The 18170-nt window shown below is 39.3% G+C and overlaps 1 protein-coding gene across 1 annotated transcript in view; it reads right to left on the minus strand.

Annotated features, from left to right (window-relative positions):
- prkx (protein kinase X-linked) overlaps nt 1-18170 on the minus strand; it is a 54634-nt gene that overhangs the window by 17099 nt on the left and 19365 nt on the right. The window contains exons 3-4 of the mRNA XM_041781777.1: nt 15800-16063; nt 5976-6095 (exon numbers count right to left, since the gene is read on the minus strand). Of these exons, the coding sequence (XP_041637711.1) occupies nt 5976-6095; nt 15800-16063 (384 nt within the window). The remainder of the gene's footprint in view (nt 1-5975; nt 6096-15799; nt 16064-18170) is intronic.

Consider the following 18170-nt stretch of genomic DNA (forward strand, 5'->3'; position numbering starts at 1 on the left):
TAAAATACTTTCTGATGTGACTTATTTCATAATGAGCATGAAAGTGACCCAGAGCCGACGTGGAGAGGAGCAGCTGAGGTAGGTTTCATGTCGGAGGGTAAAAATAAATACAGGGGGAGAGGAGTTCATTTACAGCAGGATTGGTTTCCATTAGGAGCAGAAATCTGGCCCCGGAGGCAGGATTATGAAGCAAAGACTCGTCCTTTTCCTCCTGCTCTCTCTCCTCTTCCTCCCCCCTGGGGGCTTGACCCCTCCCTTTATGTTTTCTTGACTTCACCCAAGAGGAGGGTGATCAAACTTTTAAGAAGCAGCTGCTACATTCTTGGATCAGAACCTCTGACAAACACAATGAGGCAGATGAAGAGAGCTCTTTGTCAGGGGGGTCTCACTGTAGTCCCCCTGTCCTCCCTGGACTCAAATGCTTCAAAGCTGGCTCCGATGAATGCCGGGAGAAGGTCACATTCCTTCCTCTAATTCAAATCTGTAGCATTTTTACAGGATATAAAGAAGATGGATGCAGGGGGAGTCGGCTAACTCACAGCCGACCTTTAAGGATGACTGAGGAGGGGTGCTGCACGCTAGAGCAGGAAGTTCAACCAAAACCAAGAGACTGAAATCATGAGGATATTATCTGTGATCAAATCTGAGACAACAGGAACCAGCGGGATCATTCTTCTAAAAAAACAACCAAATCAGCATTTTCTGGCCATTTAGGAAAGGGTAGCCTAAACTTACCAACAACCACAGCTGATATAAACTGATGTTTCTGGCTAATATAGGCTTGTAATTACAGCTGACATAGGCCAATATTTAGAGCTGATATAGGATAATATTTCCATCTGACATAGGCCAATATTTCCAGCTGACATAGGCCAATAATTAGAGCTGATATAAGCCAATATTTAGAGCTGATATAGGCCAATATTTAGAGCTGATATAAGCCAACATTTAGAGCTGATATAGGCCAATATTTCCAGCTGATATAGGCCAGTATTTCAAGATGATATAGGCCAATATTTAGAGCTGATATAGGCCAATATTTCCCACTGATATAAGCCAATATTTCCAGCTTATATAGGCCAACATTTTCAGCTGATATAGATCAGTATTTCCAGCTGATATGGGTCAATATTTCCAGCTGACATAGGCCAATATTTAGAGCTGATATAGGCCAATATTACAGGATGAAATTGGCCAATAGTTCAGCCAAAATAGGGAAATATTTCCAGCTGATATAGGCCAATATTTTCAACTGATATAGGCAAATATTTCCAGCTGATATAGGCCAACAATTAGAGCTGATATAAGCCAATATTTAGAGCTGATATAGGCCAATATTTAGAGCTGATATAGGCCAATATTACAGGATGAAATTGGCCAATAGTTCAGCCAAAATAGGGAAATATTTCCAGCTGATATAGGCCAATATTTTCAACTGATATAGGCAAATATTTCCAGCTGATATTGGCCAACAATTAGAGCTGATATAAGCCAATATTTAGAGCTGATATAAGCCAATATTTAGAGCTGATATAAGCCAATATTTCCAGCTGATATAGGCCAACAATTAGAGCTGATATAAGCCAATATTTAGAGCTGACATAGGCCAATATGTCCCACTGATATAGGCCAATATTTCCAGCTGATATAGGCCAACATTTTCAGCTGATATAGATCAGTTTTTCCAGCTTATATGGGTCAATATTTCCAGCTGATATAGATCAATATGTACAGCTGATATAGGCCAATATCTAGAGCTGATATAAGCCAATATTTAGAGCTGATATAGGCCAATATTTAGAGCTGATATAGGCCAATATTTAGAGCTGATATAAGCCAATATTTCCAGCTGATATAGGCCAATATTTAGAGCTGATATAGGCCAATATTTCCCACTGATATAGGCTAATATTTCCAGCTGATATAGGCCAACATTTTCAGCTGATATAGATCAGTTTTTCCAGCTTATATGGGTCAATATTTCCAGCTGATATAGATCAATATGTCCAGCTGATATAGGCCAATATTTAGAGCTGATATTAGCCAATATTTAGAGCTGATATAGGCCAATATTTGAAGCTGATATAAGCCAATATTTAGAGCTGATATAGGCCAATATTTCCAGCTGATGTAGGCCAGTATTTTAAAATGATACAGGCCAATATTTAGAGCTGATATAGGCCAATATTTCCCACTGATATAGGCCAATATTTCCAGCTGATATAGGCCAACATTTTCAGCTGATATAGATCAGTATTTCCAGCTGATATGGGTCAATATTTCCAGCTGATATAGATCAATATGTACAACTGATATAGGCCAATATTTCCAGCTGATAAGGGCCAATATTTAGAGCTGAGAAAGGCCAATATTAATGGCTGATATTTGCCAATATTTACAGCTTAAATAGGGAAGTCTTTCCAGCTAATATATGCCAGTTTTTACAGCTAATTCAGGCAAATATCTCCTGGTGCTATAGGCCAATATTTTAAACTGATATTGGCCAATATTTCCAGCTTTAATCAGCCAATATTTTCAGCTGATATAGGCCAATATTTCCAGCTTATATAGACCAATATTTAAGGCTGATGAAGGCCCATATGTACAGCTCATATAGGATAATCTTTACAGCTGATATAGGCCAATATTTACAGTACAAGTGTCAAAGTCAGATGTGTTTTGCTGATGTTGCCGGATATTCACAGCTGATGTAGGCTGATATTTACAGCAGATATAGGCTGTGTCAGAAGGTAAATCTTTGGATTTACTGGTCAATCTACGTTTAAACTCTCACCCATGGTAATGAGCTCATGTGATAACCAAGAGAATGAGATTGTGGAAAAAACCAAGGACATCTGGGGGGAGTTTGGAATAGACCTGCTGCTCCTTCGCATCAAAACAAGGCAGACCCAAAACACTCCAGAGAAGTTCTATATCCCATCTGGTCCGGGCAATCCTCAAGATTTCCCAGGAGGAGCTTGAAAATGTCACTGGGGAAAGGGATGTCTTGGTTGTCATCTGGGTTGTTGAGCTCCAAACAAAATCATTTACAATATGAAGGACCACATAGATATAAGTTTCAAAACTCCTGAAAATTAGTCTTAATCGCCCTTTAATGCTTACCCTAGTGATGAAAAGGGTTAAATATGAAGGCTAAAGTTGCTGAATACTACCAAAGCCATCTGCTAGTATTAATTAAGGGCCCAGCTGCAGGATTGTTAGAATTAATAACCTACTGTGTTATTGATTCTCACCTGTTGTGTCTCTAAAACGTTTAATATCGTCCTCCACCGTCTCAGTCTTCAGGCCCGCTCTCTCTCTGAATACCGATCACACGCGCTCCTAATTATCATTCATGGAGAAAGACGGAGAACGTCGGCATAAATAAACCTTTCCAGAGGGGATCCACGTCATTGTTCTTCACCCACAACAATGATTGCCATTCAGACGTTAATTTGTCGCAGCTCTGCAGAATCCAATCAGCACACAATGAAAAGATTTACCGCTCAGAGACAATAACAGCAGAGGCATTAATTGAATAATTCCTCCTCTGCTGCTTAGCTCTCACTCTTACTTTCAGGGCTTGATGTTTGGGTTTCATCCCTCGCCTGCAGGTGAGCTTGTTTCAAAGAGGTTAAAATCTCCACACATGGATGAAGCTCAAAGACTTCACTGTGCCGAGTTATTGGCCATGTATGCGTGTGTTCTCTGTGATCTCTAACACAGCCAAACTTCACATCCCAGCCAGCTGCCAATAAAAAAAACACCATAATATTCAGCAGAAACTAACTCTGCTGCTGCTTTGATGGAGCACACTGCCCCCTAGTGGCTGACCTCCTAATAGAAATGATCTGCAAGAGCATGGGGTCATATTTTGGCTCATTTTGAGGCCATTTCTGGGATTTTTTAAATATATTAATACCCATGAAATCTACAAAACATAACCTACATAGTTATGAAGGTAAGTAATCCATAATAACAAAGAAAAGTATTAAGAATGCATCATAAATATAGAAAAATACAAAATCTGGGCTTGTATTTCCATTAAATTTACAAAAATGAGATCACCAAACCTACTGATTTATGACTAACTCAAGATTAGGAAACATGAAAAAAATACTGATTTACCCTTTAATTGTTGTTCCAACACTTACGCAAATTTGTTGTAATATTCTCATTTTTTAGCGCCTTACTGAACTCTTTAAATTACTGATCATCAACTGGCGGCCCATGGGCCATATCAGACCCCCCAAAGCTTCCTATCCGGCCCCCAGAAGATCATTATATTCAGAAAAGGAGGAAAAGATGTTGTGATTTTATGAGTATCTTTGGCTTTAACTGCCTGTAGCTGTTAAATCCACCCTAAAAACAATGATAAATAGTTTTAGAATTACTTAACATTTGATCTGTTTTTACAAAAATTCACTTGTCAGCCATTATTACTAAATATTTTAAAAATATATTTTAAAAAACTAGGTTAAGACTGGCAGAAATGTTGCAAAAATGGCCAGATAAACTGGTGAAAAGAGGTTAGAGAGTGGCAAAATGGGTGACAAATGTAAAAACGGGTTGTGGAGTGGCACAAAGGGACAACAATTGGTGGGAAAAGTGGTGGAAAGATGTTAAAATGTGGCACAAATTGGCAAAAAGGAAAAAAAAGAGGCAAAAAGCTTTAAAAAATGGGTTAAAGTTTTCAAAGATGGATAAAAGAGTGGCACAAAGGTGATAAAACATGCAGGAACAGTGGTAAAACGGGGTTAAAGAATGGCAAAACTTGCGTTAAAGGGGCAAAAAATATTAAAAATGGGTTTTAAGTGGCAAAAATAGGTTGGCAAAGAAGGGAAAGCGTGTTAAAGAGCTGCACACAGGGGCAATAATTTGCCGTAAAGTGGTCAAAATTGATTTAAAAGTGGTAAAAAATATCAAAAATCGGTTAAGAGTGGCAAAAAATGTTGCAGAAATGGCCGGATAAAGTCAACCAGTTAAATCCTGCAAGTTAGGACGTAAAATAATACAGTGCCCATAAATCAGTTTTCATGGCTACCATTACACCATGAAATCAAAGGATCACTCAAAGCAACTCAGAGAACAGGTTATGGAAAAGTATAAGTCATGGGATGGATACAAAAAACTTCCAAGACACTCAATATCATCACCCCAAACACACCATCCAGCATCATGCCGTGGGGATGCTTCTTAGCAGCCGGCCCTGGAAGTCTTGTAGAGCTTAATAATATCAACCATGAATGATTTATAAAATTGATGAAAGGACAAACCATACATACAACTGGATGTGAAAAAATACTGAGAATAAAGTTTCTCGCCTCAAAAATAATAACAGCTTTAGCTATTAAAGTTTCCATTTGATATTGATTTAAAGAGGAATGAGCAGTTATCTTGCACTGAAGTTTGTGGCCGCCTGCACATTTTTCACTGCATATGGAGGCATCTTAACAAACTGAAGCCTGTATAACTAAAAGTCTAAACTTTTTAGTTGAAAAAGAAGGATTATGGTTTGTTTTATAACAGTTATTTAAAGAGGATAACACAGACTTTCTGTGACCATGTCGCATTTGCCCTCTGCAACCTTTCCTTGTCAACCACTTTTATTGTCCAAGTAAAGGCTTATAATGATGCCATCATGAATACAAAACATGATATGGTACAGCACAGAAGGTTAAGCTTTCTGTAGCAAAAATAATGAAGGCTGTAGTCATGGGAGTTTGTATTTTATATCGATTCCAACATGATGATGCGATTATCTTGCAGTCAAATCAAAGGTCAAATGGTGAACACTTGTTCTTATTTGAGGCTGCAAACAGAAAAGATTGAAAAGATGTAAACAGTGATGATGGGAAAGAGAGAAGCCTCAGCTTTCTGTGGCAAAAACAATAAGGGATCTGGCTATTATAGCCTTCATTTTAAAGAACAAAAATGCATCGGCTGTGGAGTATTGTGATGTCTACAGCACTCACCCAGCCAGCATTTCAAAGACGAGGATTCCCAGGGCCCACCAGTCCACTGCCCGGCCGTGACCTTTACTTTGGATGACTTCAGGGGCCAAATACTCCGGAGTCCCACACAGAGTCCAGGTCCTGAATAGACAAACACAGAAAGAAAGTTTCAAATGTTAATATAGTGTAGAAAACAGAAAGACAAATGGTCCAAAAAGTCAAATCTGATTTACAAGGCTGCAACAGAGTGGAAGCACTTCAAATTTGTTTACATTTTCACTCGCAGGAGAGAAAACAACCTATGAGAGCAGTAAGGAGGGCATTTTCTAAGTGGATCACGACTGTTAAATATCGTCCTCATTAATACTTTATGTCTAGTTTACAGCCCTAATTTTGCCGTTAAATATATAATTAACGTCTTCATTGTCAAGTTGTTTCCACTGCCATTTGACAGGTGAAAAGGGATCCCTGCCCGCTCTGCAAACATCCGTAAATATTCTCAAAAGTAGACTCCAGTTTCAGGAGGAAGAAAACCCCCCTGATGTAAAGTGATCTGAACGAGTTACCCGACCCACCTGGGTCATATTTGATTATCGTACCGCCAGCATACAAGAGGAGGAGATGAGCAAGGGTCAGGCTGTCAGTAGGTTTTTGTTTTTACTGTGGGATCTAAATATAAGGACCCAAATCAGGCTGCTATTGGGCGAGAGGTGGGGTTACACCTGGACAAGATGTAGAATCTAATTATGAGATTTTTTTTTTTTGGTTTCGGCTTTTGGTATACATGTCAAGTCCAAGCTGTAACGACCAATCACGTATCAGCAGGATTTGGAGAAACTTAATTCACCTTAGTTGTGTGAAAATCCCATTAAATTTAGTTTTGTTTTTTTCCTCATACTGCTGAAGCAAGCATGAGTTTCTGCAGTGGACTTGTCAGAAACAGCGCCACTCAAAGCAGTAACATTTATAATGTAGATGTAAATGCCAAACAGAAAAGGATGTTTTGCCTGGAAGGTGTCTAGCGCTGGCTTCACCTGAACTTAAGACAAATGTATGTCTGTTCCCAGAGGTAAAGTGCATATGTCAGATGCTGATTACTAATAATCGATGATGGGTTTCAGTGTTGATCCAGGTCCAACCAGGTAGTAAAGCCCACTTCAGACCAAAGATCTGCAATGAGGGTGCATTCACACCAGAGCTGTTCTGTCTGCTTTAAACAAACTCTGCTCTGTTTTCCCAGATAGTCCGGAAAGCTCAGACGAACTCTGGTACAGACCAAGCAAGTGGACTCTGGTCCCTGGTGCGGTTCGTTTAAGGTGTGAAAGCACAGTAGACAAACTTGTGAACCAAAGGCATGAATTGGCATAAAGCATAATAAACAGATTTATATGTGATTTGATACACTCAAATACATGTTGGTACCTTGTTTGCTATCTTTGTAGCCACAGCAACACGTTGTAGTCTCTTGTTCACGTTAGCTCGCCTTTTTCTTCGCTGCTGACTAAATCGCCTCATATAAAAAATGACCATAAATGTAATGTAAACACCACCTTGCTCGTAATGCCCAATACAAAAACAGAAACCCCAAGACAGTGTAAATTTGGTGTTTTTTGGTACATACGGTTTGGTTGGTTGCGAACCGAACCATAGGAAAGTCCGACAATGTGGCAAATTTCAGTTCCAAAATGAACTGAGTCGCCCGGACTATCAGGTGTGAAAACAACCTAGAACTGCCTGGGAAGGGTCACTCTGTGAGATTTAAAAAGCCCACCCATTCAAACAATTGTCATAGTCATGCAGAATTGTTGCTATCAAACACAATGAAGCACGGTGGTGGCAGCATCATGATTATGATTCTATTTGTTGCGCCATGTTCTGAGTCAAATATCTAAAATAATTTGCTAGTTGCACAGTCAGTCCAGGAAGTTCACACTGGTATCGGATCAGTACTCAGTATTGGCCGAACCCCAACACCTTGGTATTGGAATCATAACGGAAAGGAAAAAATGGTATTGGAACATCCATATCAAGAAAGACAGCCTTCACACTAGTTAGATATATTGGACCTAGTGGGTCAAAAATGCTTGGTTCCCTTAGAACAGTAGATCCAAAATGGTGTGCTTTAGGAGTTCATACAAGCATACATTACTGCTACAACTACAAAACAACTAAGGTACAGTAATGTGGGGTAAGGAGGGCATTCTGTATGGATATGAACATGGTGTGTCACTGCTTTATCTTAGGTGGCCTCAGCCAACAAAAAAGTAGAAAATCACTGCTTTAGAGAGACTAATAAAAGTAAAAGCATGTTCAAGAAGTGGACTATAGAAGTGATGAGAAACATGCACATAGTAAGGCTTAGACTTAAAGTAAATTCAAATCAGGAACCTTTTTGCTGTGAGGCGACAGTGCTTTTAAAAATAAACCAATTTTTAAATTGCCAATTCCTATATTCAAATCACTTGTCTCTTATTTGTTTTTGCAAATTAAAAACTTTTAAGTGGACGCGCAAATCTAAATTGTCTTCAAATTTCTTAAAACTTTGACTGCTAATTAAAAATGAGTTGCCACATAAACACTTTATTTGCAAATATAGTTCCAAAGTTTCCAAATTGACTAAAACTAAGTGTTTTGAATCAAATCAGGAAATTAAAAAGAACAAATTAGATACTTCTTGCTTTTCTTAATTTTGTATTTTGACACTTGTTTGTCGAAATTTGAAACATTTGAGTCAAAACACATTTTTTCCTTAAAAATTTTTAAAAAAAAGTTGCTTAAAATCGCAGAAGTCTTTTTTGCAAACCCCATACTGCCTGCTTGCAAGTCAAAATTTGTTTTTCAGATCCAAATATTACATTTTAATTGGTGTCGATCCATTTTTAACTCTAAGTTGGTTCATTTTGGATCATTTTTCAGAGGTTTCATTGCTGTGTGAGAAGACAGAAAGACACAAAATTAAGCTCAAAGATCACACGGGAATGTAAATATGAGTGCTGGACATTGGGTGCCGGATCCTCATCCAGCATGAAGGATAACAGGAAGTGTAAAACAGCTGGTTTGCCGTCCATCAGCCTGTTGATGTAGTTGAGTGACACTGCTCTCTCTCTCTCTCTGTTGAAGCCACTCGTCCTCTGATGAAGAGCACTTGGCCCCTTGCCAGCCTCTCGTCGTCGTCTGTCACCGATATCACCTGGGTAATGACCTCTTTGGGCCAGTTGCCATGGTGACAGTAATTTGTATGGAAATGATGCTGGCCGTGAAGATGAGGAGGAGGAGGAGGAGGAGCGGGGGTGAGAGGGAAGAAGAGTGGAGAAAAGAAGAAGACGAGGTGTTGCTCTTCAGGGCGTTGTGTGTCATCACAAAGAGCTTCGGCGTGTCACTGGGGGTGTCGGCCAGCTGGGGGCGCTGTGGTAGCACCGACGTGGGAAACGAATGAAGAGCGAGCGGGTGGTGATGAGGCGGCGGTGGTTCCCATTGGAGGTAATTCAGCTGGCCTCCATTTGTGTAAGTGAGTCCCATCAGAGAGCAGCGTAGTCTCCATCTGCTGCAGAGGAAATGTAATCTTCCCCCGTTATGTTTACATGTCAGCAGGGTGAAACACATAGGAAGACCACTCCTCTGCTCTTCAGCATGTCTTCATTTCAATTCTGCTGGGGTCGCCGAGAGGCCTCGCTCGCCGTATGTCTTGTTCACACAATATGACATCAAGTTTGTCCTTCAGAGGCTCCGATAGGGGAAAGTTTGGAGGAAACACTCAAAACTCCAAGAAGAGAGAATGAGCTTTTCAAGGACAGGAGGAAAAAAAGAGCAAAAAGGGTTTGATTTAAAGGGGAATTACTGTCTTTTTTACTCTGTTTTCACATAGATATGCCTTCAGTTGATTTATTCAGTATCCAAAGTTTCCTCTAAAGGCCGGCTCAGGCTGCACAACTTTTTTGGTCTTTCATGACGGCAAAATGTTGGACTATGCGACGAAAATCTTGTCCTGTCTTGGCTGACAGCCTGCCCACACTACAAGTGTGATCCCGACCGCTCATCTAATGCTGACATCACTACTGTTTCCAGGACCAGTCACAGTAAGAGTGTCAATCACATTCACAACAGGAGTGTTCAATGTGATGCTAGCAATGTTTTGCCCTGAAAACTCCACACCTAAAGGGCAGATAAAGGGGTGTAAGCGGTGACTAAGCACAACCTGGGGTACTGTCCGGGCGGGTTTTACCGTTGCCACGAGCACTTGGTCCTGCTGTGGATGTCCCAAGGGCTTGAAAACTGCTGGTGGTGTTTGGGTGAAAACACCCAGACAAAAGAGATGCCATCAAGCTTGACCTTGGCTGTCCCATGACACACATGGACGTCGGCATGTCAACTCTGGCCGCCCTCCCCCTCCCCTTGGGGCTAGGGTTGGGTATCATTTGGGTTTCTTTGATACTACTTCAGAATCGATACTTTATATACGGAGCCGGTGCCTCAATTGATAGTTTCGAGAGGAAAAACGGTGTGCCAAAAGTCAGCTGGAGCATAAAGCTGTCTGGGTATCGTAAATTGATTCACAGGAATATTTATTTCTTGAATTTCATTTAGGGTGGTGAGGTACTGAAATTAAGTATCTATAACTGTGTTGTAATTCAGCCTGGTAGGTACTGGATGCGCTGATACTGGTACCATCTCGGTACCAGATTTCGATACTCATCCGTAGTTGTGACTAATCAGGCCCTGTAATGAGTCCTACATACCTAAAATGTATGCAGATGACTGCACATCGTTGACGTCGGGCTGGGTTGTCAAACTAGACGACAATGTAAGAAAAATTCGGACATGCTAGTCTTGTCAAATTGTGGTCGTTGGGCGTCTTGGATGTGTCATTGATTACATCACACTATAGGAGCATTTGTCATTCCTGACACTCATATTAGGTCCCAGCATTTGACGATGGACTGTGACGTTGCAAACCAGTGTTATTTTGGTATCTATTTTAGATTTTGTGTTAGTCTTTAGATTTACTTGTTCTTCAGTTTTAGTCACATAGTTGTTTTTAACCTTTGTAGTAGTAGTGGTGGCAGATTATCGGCCTGGCTGATTACTAGAGCTGTGAAAAAATATCAATACGGCAATATATCGCGATACTTTGACATCCGATACAATATCGATACTTTAACTCTCAATATCGATTTTTTTGTAAAAAAATCAAAATTCATATTTTAGCCGAGTTGTTAGTAAAATACGACTTCCGCACCTCCACTGCGGTAAATGGCGCCAAAGAGCTATTCTGCTGTATGTCGCCACGGCATTTCCTGTAGAAGCAGTCAGAGTGCATAGGTGAAAGGAGCGAACATGGCTGACAAAATAACAACACCTGCACAATTCAAAGCAGACGTTTGGAAGCATTTTGGCTACAAAGTCAAAATGGGGAGCACAAACAGCGAGTTAGAGAAAGCATATGCCTTTTGCAAGCTCTGTCTTGCTGCCGTGAAATATAGCGGGAACACCACCAACATATTGTGTGATTTGCATATACATCATCTCTATATTTTTCTTAGTTAACTGTGTAGAATATCGCAATATATCACAATATCATGCTATCCTGATATATCGTGATACTATTGTATCGTGATGTGTATCGTATTGTGAAGTCTCACCCCTACTGATTACTGGGACCGATATTTGCCATTTGGCCGGGCATCGTAGCGGGATGTTATTCTACCGATAACTGATAAAGTTAATTAATCAAAAAGTGTGCTTCTTCTGCTCCACTGTAAAGTGCCTCTACCACTCTGCCTGAGCACATTTGTACAAGGGGAATTTGTATTCATTCCAAATTCACAGTCTGGACGTTACAGTTCAGTCCATGCATTCACACGACAAATACCTCTAAATAAAGACCAAAGGCAACACACACCGTGTCTACAACCCTATCCAGGTGGCAGTAAGACTCCTAGCTTGTTTGCTAACAGCTAATAAACAAAAAATGAAGAAGGAGAAGAAGGCACAATGAAAGACATGAAGACACCAAGACCACCCTACCCTGCAGCTCAGAGGGTCATGATGGTTCTTAAAGAGACAGGTGATGTTTAGAGTTGACTTTCCAGTTGTACTTGATGGCAAGCACAGTTGTATTCATTGTTCCTGATACCACCTCAAGTCCAGTACAATATAGAGAGTCCAGTATGGTCTACATTTCTCTACAAGAAACTTTTGTTCCTTGTAATACCAGAAGTCATGTAGAATATGTGATTTAAGTCAAAATTATCAATACTTTTTCAAATCAATTAGCCCTACTCTGCACTTTAGTGAATTTATGGTTTGGCATTCCTTGTGTAATGATACAAGGGTTTCATAATGTATTTCAGTGATTTATTGTATTGATTTTGTCCAATAATGATGCGAAACCATTCTCAAGCATTTCAAAAGAAGAAACCAACTCACTTATTCAGAAGTGAATCAGCATCTCCTGTATTTTTGGCTGTTTTTCTCAGAGCAGACCAGTTGCTTTCAAGAAAGCAACAAAGTCAATTTATGTCAAACAAATTCTGCTCCTATCTTCTATAAACCTGCCTTTTAAACACATCTTTCCATCTGTTTGGATCGTCCTTGTGACCTCCTGGCTCCCACCCTCTCAGTCTTTTCTCGTCTGTCTCTGCAGTCTCGACACGATGAATCGGACAAATTGGGTTCGGCTGTAGACTCACAGAAAGTCAGAGCTTGCTGAGAACTTTAAACCTTTAAAAGTTTCACACCTCTGCACAGCTCACCAAATGCTGCTAAGTGAGATTGTAAGATTAGTTCTTTCTAAAAGAAATGGACCCACAACCCCAATTTCGCAGAGGAATGGTGCTTTAGAGGCTCATTTTAGGCATACTGAGGGCCTTGAGTGGAGATTCAGCTCTACTGCATTGGACTGTGATAGTTATTAGAAGTCAAAGGCACTTGTTGGCATTGGCCTGCACTGGTTTTAAGGTTATGTGTCGACAGACTGGTTTATAATCCTCATAGACAGGATATGAATCTGAAAGGTCATGATAGCTACTTTCATCAGTCATCGATGTAATTGCAAAGTAAATTTTTAAATTGCGTTCATGTCACTAAGTAAATAAGTAAAAGATGACATAAGAAATGTCATCTTGTTGCACTTCAGCAGCCTGGGAAAACAACAAATTAAGTTGAACCTGAGTAAGCAGGCTATTTTTGTGGAAGGCCACTTTTAACGGCTTTTCTCCCTTGTAATGTTGGGAATTCATCCATTAAACCAAAACACACTGGCTTTGCCCAGTAAAGAAGTGCAGAAATGAAAAACTTCTACGGCTTTGAAAACTGTTTTAAGTTTAACAAAGACATTTCAGTTAAAAAAATCTACATAATGTACCTTTAATTCAACTAAAAAACATACCCAGTCTGCTGCATTTTAAGTGAACTGAGCAGATAAAAAAACAATCCAAAGTGTAGCCCCGTGAAGCAGGACGACCTCCAGACGGCAGCCAGTCTTAGTTGTGTTTCCTCAAAGTTCAATTTCAGGTTTAATCTCCTCTTTCCTCCAAATCCTCTCCATCTGAGCACGCTCAGGATAAAACTAAGAGCAGCTCCGCCGGTGAGAGAAAGTACAGTGCGAGCTGGGACGTTTAATGGCGGTCGCTGTCCTGCTGACAATCAATCAAACATCAAACACAAAGAGAATCCAGACGAGGATACACAGCTGTCATCTAGCAGAGATGGCAGACACTTCAGGACAGACTGACGGAAGACGAAATTGGACCAAAATATTCAGAAAGGAAGACGTTCTTTTTGTGCAGTAATCCAAGAAACGGCAGTTTTGCTGAATGGTGCTTGTCATTTTTCACAAAGGGGTCAAGATGTCTGAGTCTTTGTTGCATGAATGTCTCGACAACAACGTGATAAAGTAAAATAAGTGGTTTTTCTACTGTAATAAAGGCTGCTGCAACACTGGAATACTTACAGCTATAACAGATTGAACACATTTCTTATTTTGACTACACTTTCAGCTTGTTATTCACTTTAGCAGATGACAGAGGGAGGGGAGCAATTTTAATTCTTTTAGATCTTACTGAATCTTTTGATTGTGTTGATAATGATATTTAAATTGAACATCTAAGAAAGCTCTCTGTCCCTAGTTTCTCCTCCTCCATCTCCCTCATCTTGCTCTCTTCTCCTCCTCCATCATCCTTCTTTGCTCTTGATCCCAGCTTTCTTCTCCTCCAACATTGCCCTCCTCTTGCTCACTGCCCTTGTTCTTCTCCTCCCCATCCTCTTTTTGCTCTCTGTCCCTGCTTTCTTCTTCTATATCCTCCTCCTCTTGCTCTCTGTCCCTGCCTTCGTCTCCTCCATCATCCTCATCTTGCTCCCAATACCTGCTTTTTCTCCTCCATCCTGCTCCTCTTGATCTTTGCCCCTGCTTTCTTCCCCTCCATCACCCTCATCTTGCTCTCTGTCGACCCTGTTAGGCTCTCAGGTTAGACCTTAATTCAGAATCCTGCTGTGATAGAGTTTGATACACCTGTTAAACAGATTGTTTTTACTAAACTTTTAATTATTAAGCATGTTTTAATTTCTTTGTGACCTTGCAAAAATATTTGTCATCCTCATCTTTTTAATGCTTGTGTCTATTTTATTAGTTCCTGCTTTTCTACTTTTGCTATTAAATTTTTTTCAACACTTTTTTATTTATACAGCTTGTTTGTTTTTACTTGCTGTTGTTCTGTTTCGTTTTTTTTGTACATGTCAAAGCACTTTGTAAACCCATGCTTTTAAAAGTGCTTTATAACTTAAGTTATTATTATTATTATCATTCAGTGTAACAGTCTTCTGCACAAAATCTAACAAATGTTTCAGAAATATTCTCACAGTGCATGAAAACAAAGACAAGATTGGGTATGTAGGAAGGTTTTTGAAGAATTGGGGCATCCAAAATTCTGCCTGTTTAAAATTTCTATGCCATAAATCATTAGAATTTAACCCCGTTAAATAAAAAACAAGGCTGTTTTGAAAGGAAATCTATGGAGGCCCATTTCTGCTGCTTAAAAGAGAAATAAAGAAAGTTAGGTAATGATATGTAAAAAAAAAAAAAAAAAAAAAAATCAGAAATCCTCAGGCACAGTAACAGCGGAAAACTTTGGCATTTTTGATAGTGCTTCCAGCCTCCATTAGTCATCTTGAAAAAAGCATTTAATTCATCTATCTTTCATTTTTCCTTTTAGTTTTGTAGTTGTTTGACCTCTAAAATGTCAGAAAATGGTGGAAAATGTCCATTAAATGTCATAATTTGGCCACAACTAAATTAAAAAGTCATGAATATTCAGTTTACTTTTCATTAAATTGGACAAAAACCAAAAACATTCAAATTTAGCAAGCTAAAACACGGGTTTTCTTTATTTCATTCCAATTGATCAATTCTTTGTCAAAAATGCTGCATCTGTTTTAATAAGAAGATGACTAATTGGTCAATCTTTGCAGCAGATACTAAAAATCATGCACACTGGCTCAAACTAAGTCTACAGTTTGATAAAGTTCTCAAATTTTGCTGCTAAAATAAAAAGAAAAAGGCCAACAGTGACTCCTGAATACAAACCAGTGTGGATTCAAACTAAAGCCGACCATTTCTTTTCATTCGAGCGCCTCAGTGTGCAGACGGAGCTGTCTGAGCTCAGACTGAAAATCAATATCATCTCTTAAATCCCTTCTTAAACTCCGTGTTCACTCAAGATTTATTAACTGATTTTTATGGCTTTATTTTATCTCCTTTCTTACTTTTTACTCCTCTCCCTTTCACTTTGATTTGTTTAGCGTCTTAATAAATCACTACAGTGGTGGGTAGCGTTATCGTTTTGTGTCACCTGTCAGAGAGCTTCTTAGCGAAGCCGAAGTCGGTGAGGCGGATGTGGCCCTCTCTGTCCAGCAGGATGTTCTCAGGCTTCAGGTCGCGGTACACGATTTCTTTGGAGTGCAGGTACTCGATGGCGCAGACGATCTCTGAGGTGTAGAAGAGGCCCGTGGCGTTGCTGAAGCGGCCTCGGCTGCGCAGATAGCTGAAGAGCTCGCCGCCAGGCACGTAGTCCATGAGCATGTAGAGGAAGCGCTCGTCATGGTGTGTCCAAAACCTGAAAACATAAATAAAATACATATATTAAAGATGTGAATTCTTTAGCATGTCATTCCTTTTTCACAACACATTCCCTATTTCTAATAAAGAGGTGATAAATTCAGCATCTGATCCAGGCTGCTGTGCTTTAAAGGGCTGTGAATTATTATTTCACATTCAAAAGCTTAATAAAATCAGTCACAAAAATGCTTCTTTAGCATATCTGTAGTGTTTTTTAAGATCAGCTAATTACCATAATTACAAAGAAAACAGTAATTTGTGCTTACATTGCACAATATTTTTATATAAAAATGTGTGGGCTTCAGCGGTAAGGTCTTTCTCAGAAACACCTAAAAAACAACAAATAAACAAACAAAAAAAATCATAAATAAAAGATGCTGTGGGAGAACAGGTGTTATGTTCTAACATGTGACCGTGTTAACTGGTGACTTTTCAGCTCAAAGTGTCAGTGGTCGTCATAGTTACAACATTGTTAAAACACTGGGCATTTTTCTGTAATCTCTATGAAATGCCTAGGAGATATTAATGCAATTAAAAACATAAAAAAAAGGGGCTTCAGCTGTTGATACCCGTTATTAACTGATATATACCTAACGTAAAGTCACCAGTTAACATGGTCACTTGTTAAACTATAACACCAGTCTTCGTTCACATTGTTTTTATCATAGACATTATATACGTAGACGCCTCATTGACTGTGTTTGCCCACTGCTGCTATATGTCAACATGTCCGCCACATTGCCAGAGGCAAGACCGTTCCATAAACAAATGCAAGTATACAGGGGATCTTGCCAGCCCCAAGCAGCACAGGAGTGAGGCATCTTGCCAAGGAATGCCTCTGGCAAAATGGCGGCGGTGTTGACGTACGGCCCACTGGCCAATGCGGTGTTTATGTATATTATGTCTATGATGTAGACAGTGCAGGCGGTAAGATTACGATAACATTACCAACCCTAAGAGCTAGGGCTGCTAATATGCTAATAATGCTAACAGCGCAGCAAAGGAGTCATTCACATCCTTTAGCATCTATGGTCAAAAATATGCTGAGGGTTTAATAAAGTATGTTTAAAAATATCTATTGTTAGAATTTTTAAATCAATTCAGAATTGTAGAATACATACAAATTAATTAAAAATATATATATTTATGTATATACATATATATGTTTATGAATATACATACATACATATATATATATATATATGTATATATATATATATATACATATGGATAATTACAATCTACAATTGATGCACTACATTATTCTAATCGAGATTAATCACATGCTTTAGTGTGTCTTTTGAAAACTTTGATTAAGCCACATCAGCGTCTCCCTGTGAAATAAGTCCGCTGCTCTTTGATGTCTTAATTCACTTTAAAAAAACTCAGAAAACTCAGAAAACTCAGAAGACACGTCAAGAATCACCTAAACCTTGTGTTAACAAACATTCACCTGTTTTTTCTTTACTGTTTACTTATTTCCTTTTTAAACCATTATGAGTTCCTCTTTCTGTGGTTAAGTCTTTAATTTACCTATAAAAGCAGGTCAGAATCCAAAAAACTCCATTATCCCTAAAAAATAGACACTTAAATCGTTTTAAATACAAACTAGTGAAATTTTTGAATGCCCCAAAACAGGTGCAATTAATTGTGATTAACTATAGAAATCCTGAGAATAATCACAACTAAAAAACTGCATTTTTTGACAGCCCTGTATATATGTACACACACTGGCCACTTTATTAGGTACACCTTTTCAGTTGCTTGTTAACACAAATAGCTAATCAGCCAATCACGTGACAGCTCAATGCATTAAGGCATATAGACGTGGTTAAGATGACTTGCTGAAGTTCAAATTGAGCATCAGAGCAGGCAAGAAAGGGGATTTAAAGACCCAGACTTTCGCTTGTAAATGTAAAAACACTGAGGTCTACATGTGACCATTAGAAAGTTTTTCACCTCTCTCTTGGCTTGGTTTAATTTGGGCAGGGCAAATAAAGGAGCCCATGACATCACCAGTCTTGATGGGGAGCAATTCCCACAGTCACACTAAAATTCAGGCCTTGATAACTCATCAAGCTCATTCCCAGAAGTCTCCTCTAAGC

The sequence above is a fragment of the Cheilinus undulatus genome, linkage group 24 (assembly GCF_018320785.1).
Source record: "Cheilinus undulatus linkage group 24, ASM1832078v1, whole genome shotgun sequence".
In the NCBI taxonomy this organism is placed as follows: Eukaryota; Metazoa; Chordata; class Actinopteri; order Labriformes; family Labridae; genus Cheilinus; species Cheilinus undulatus.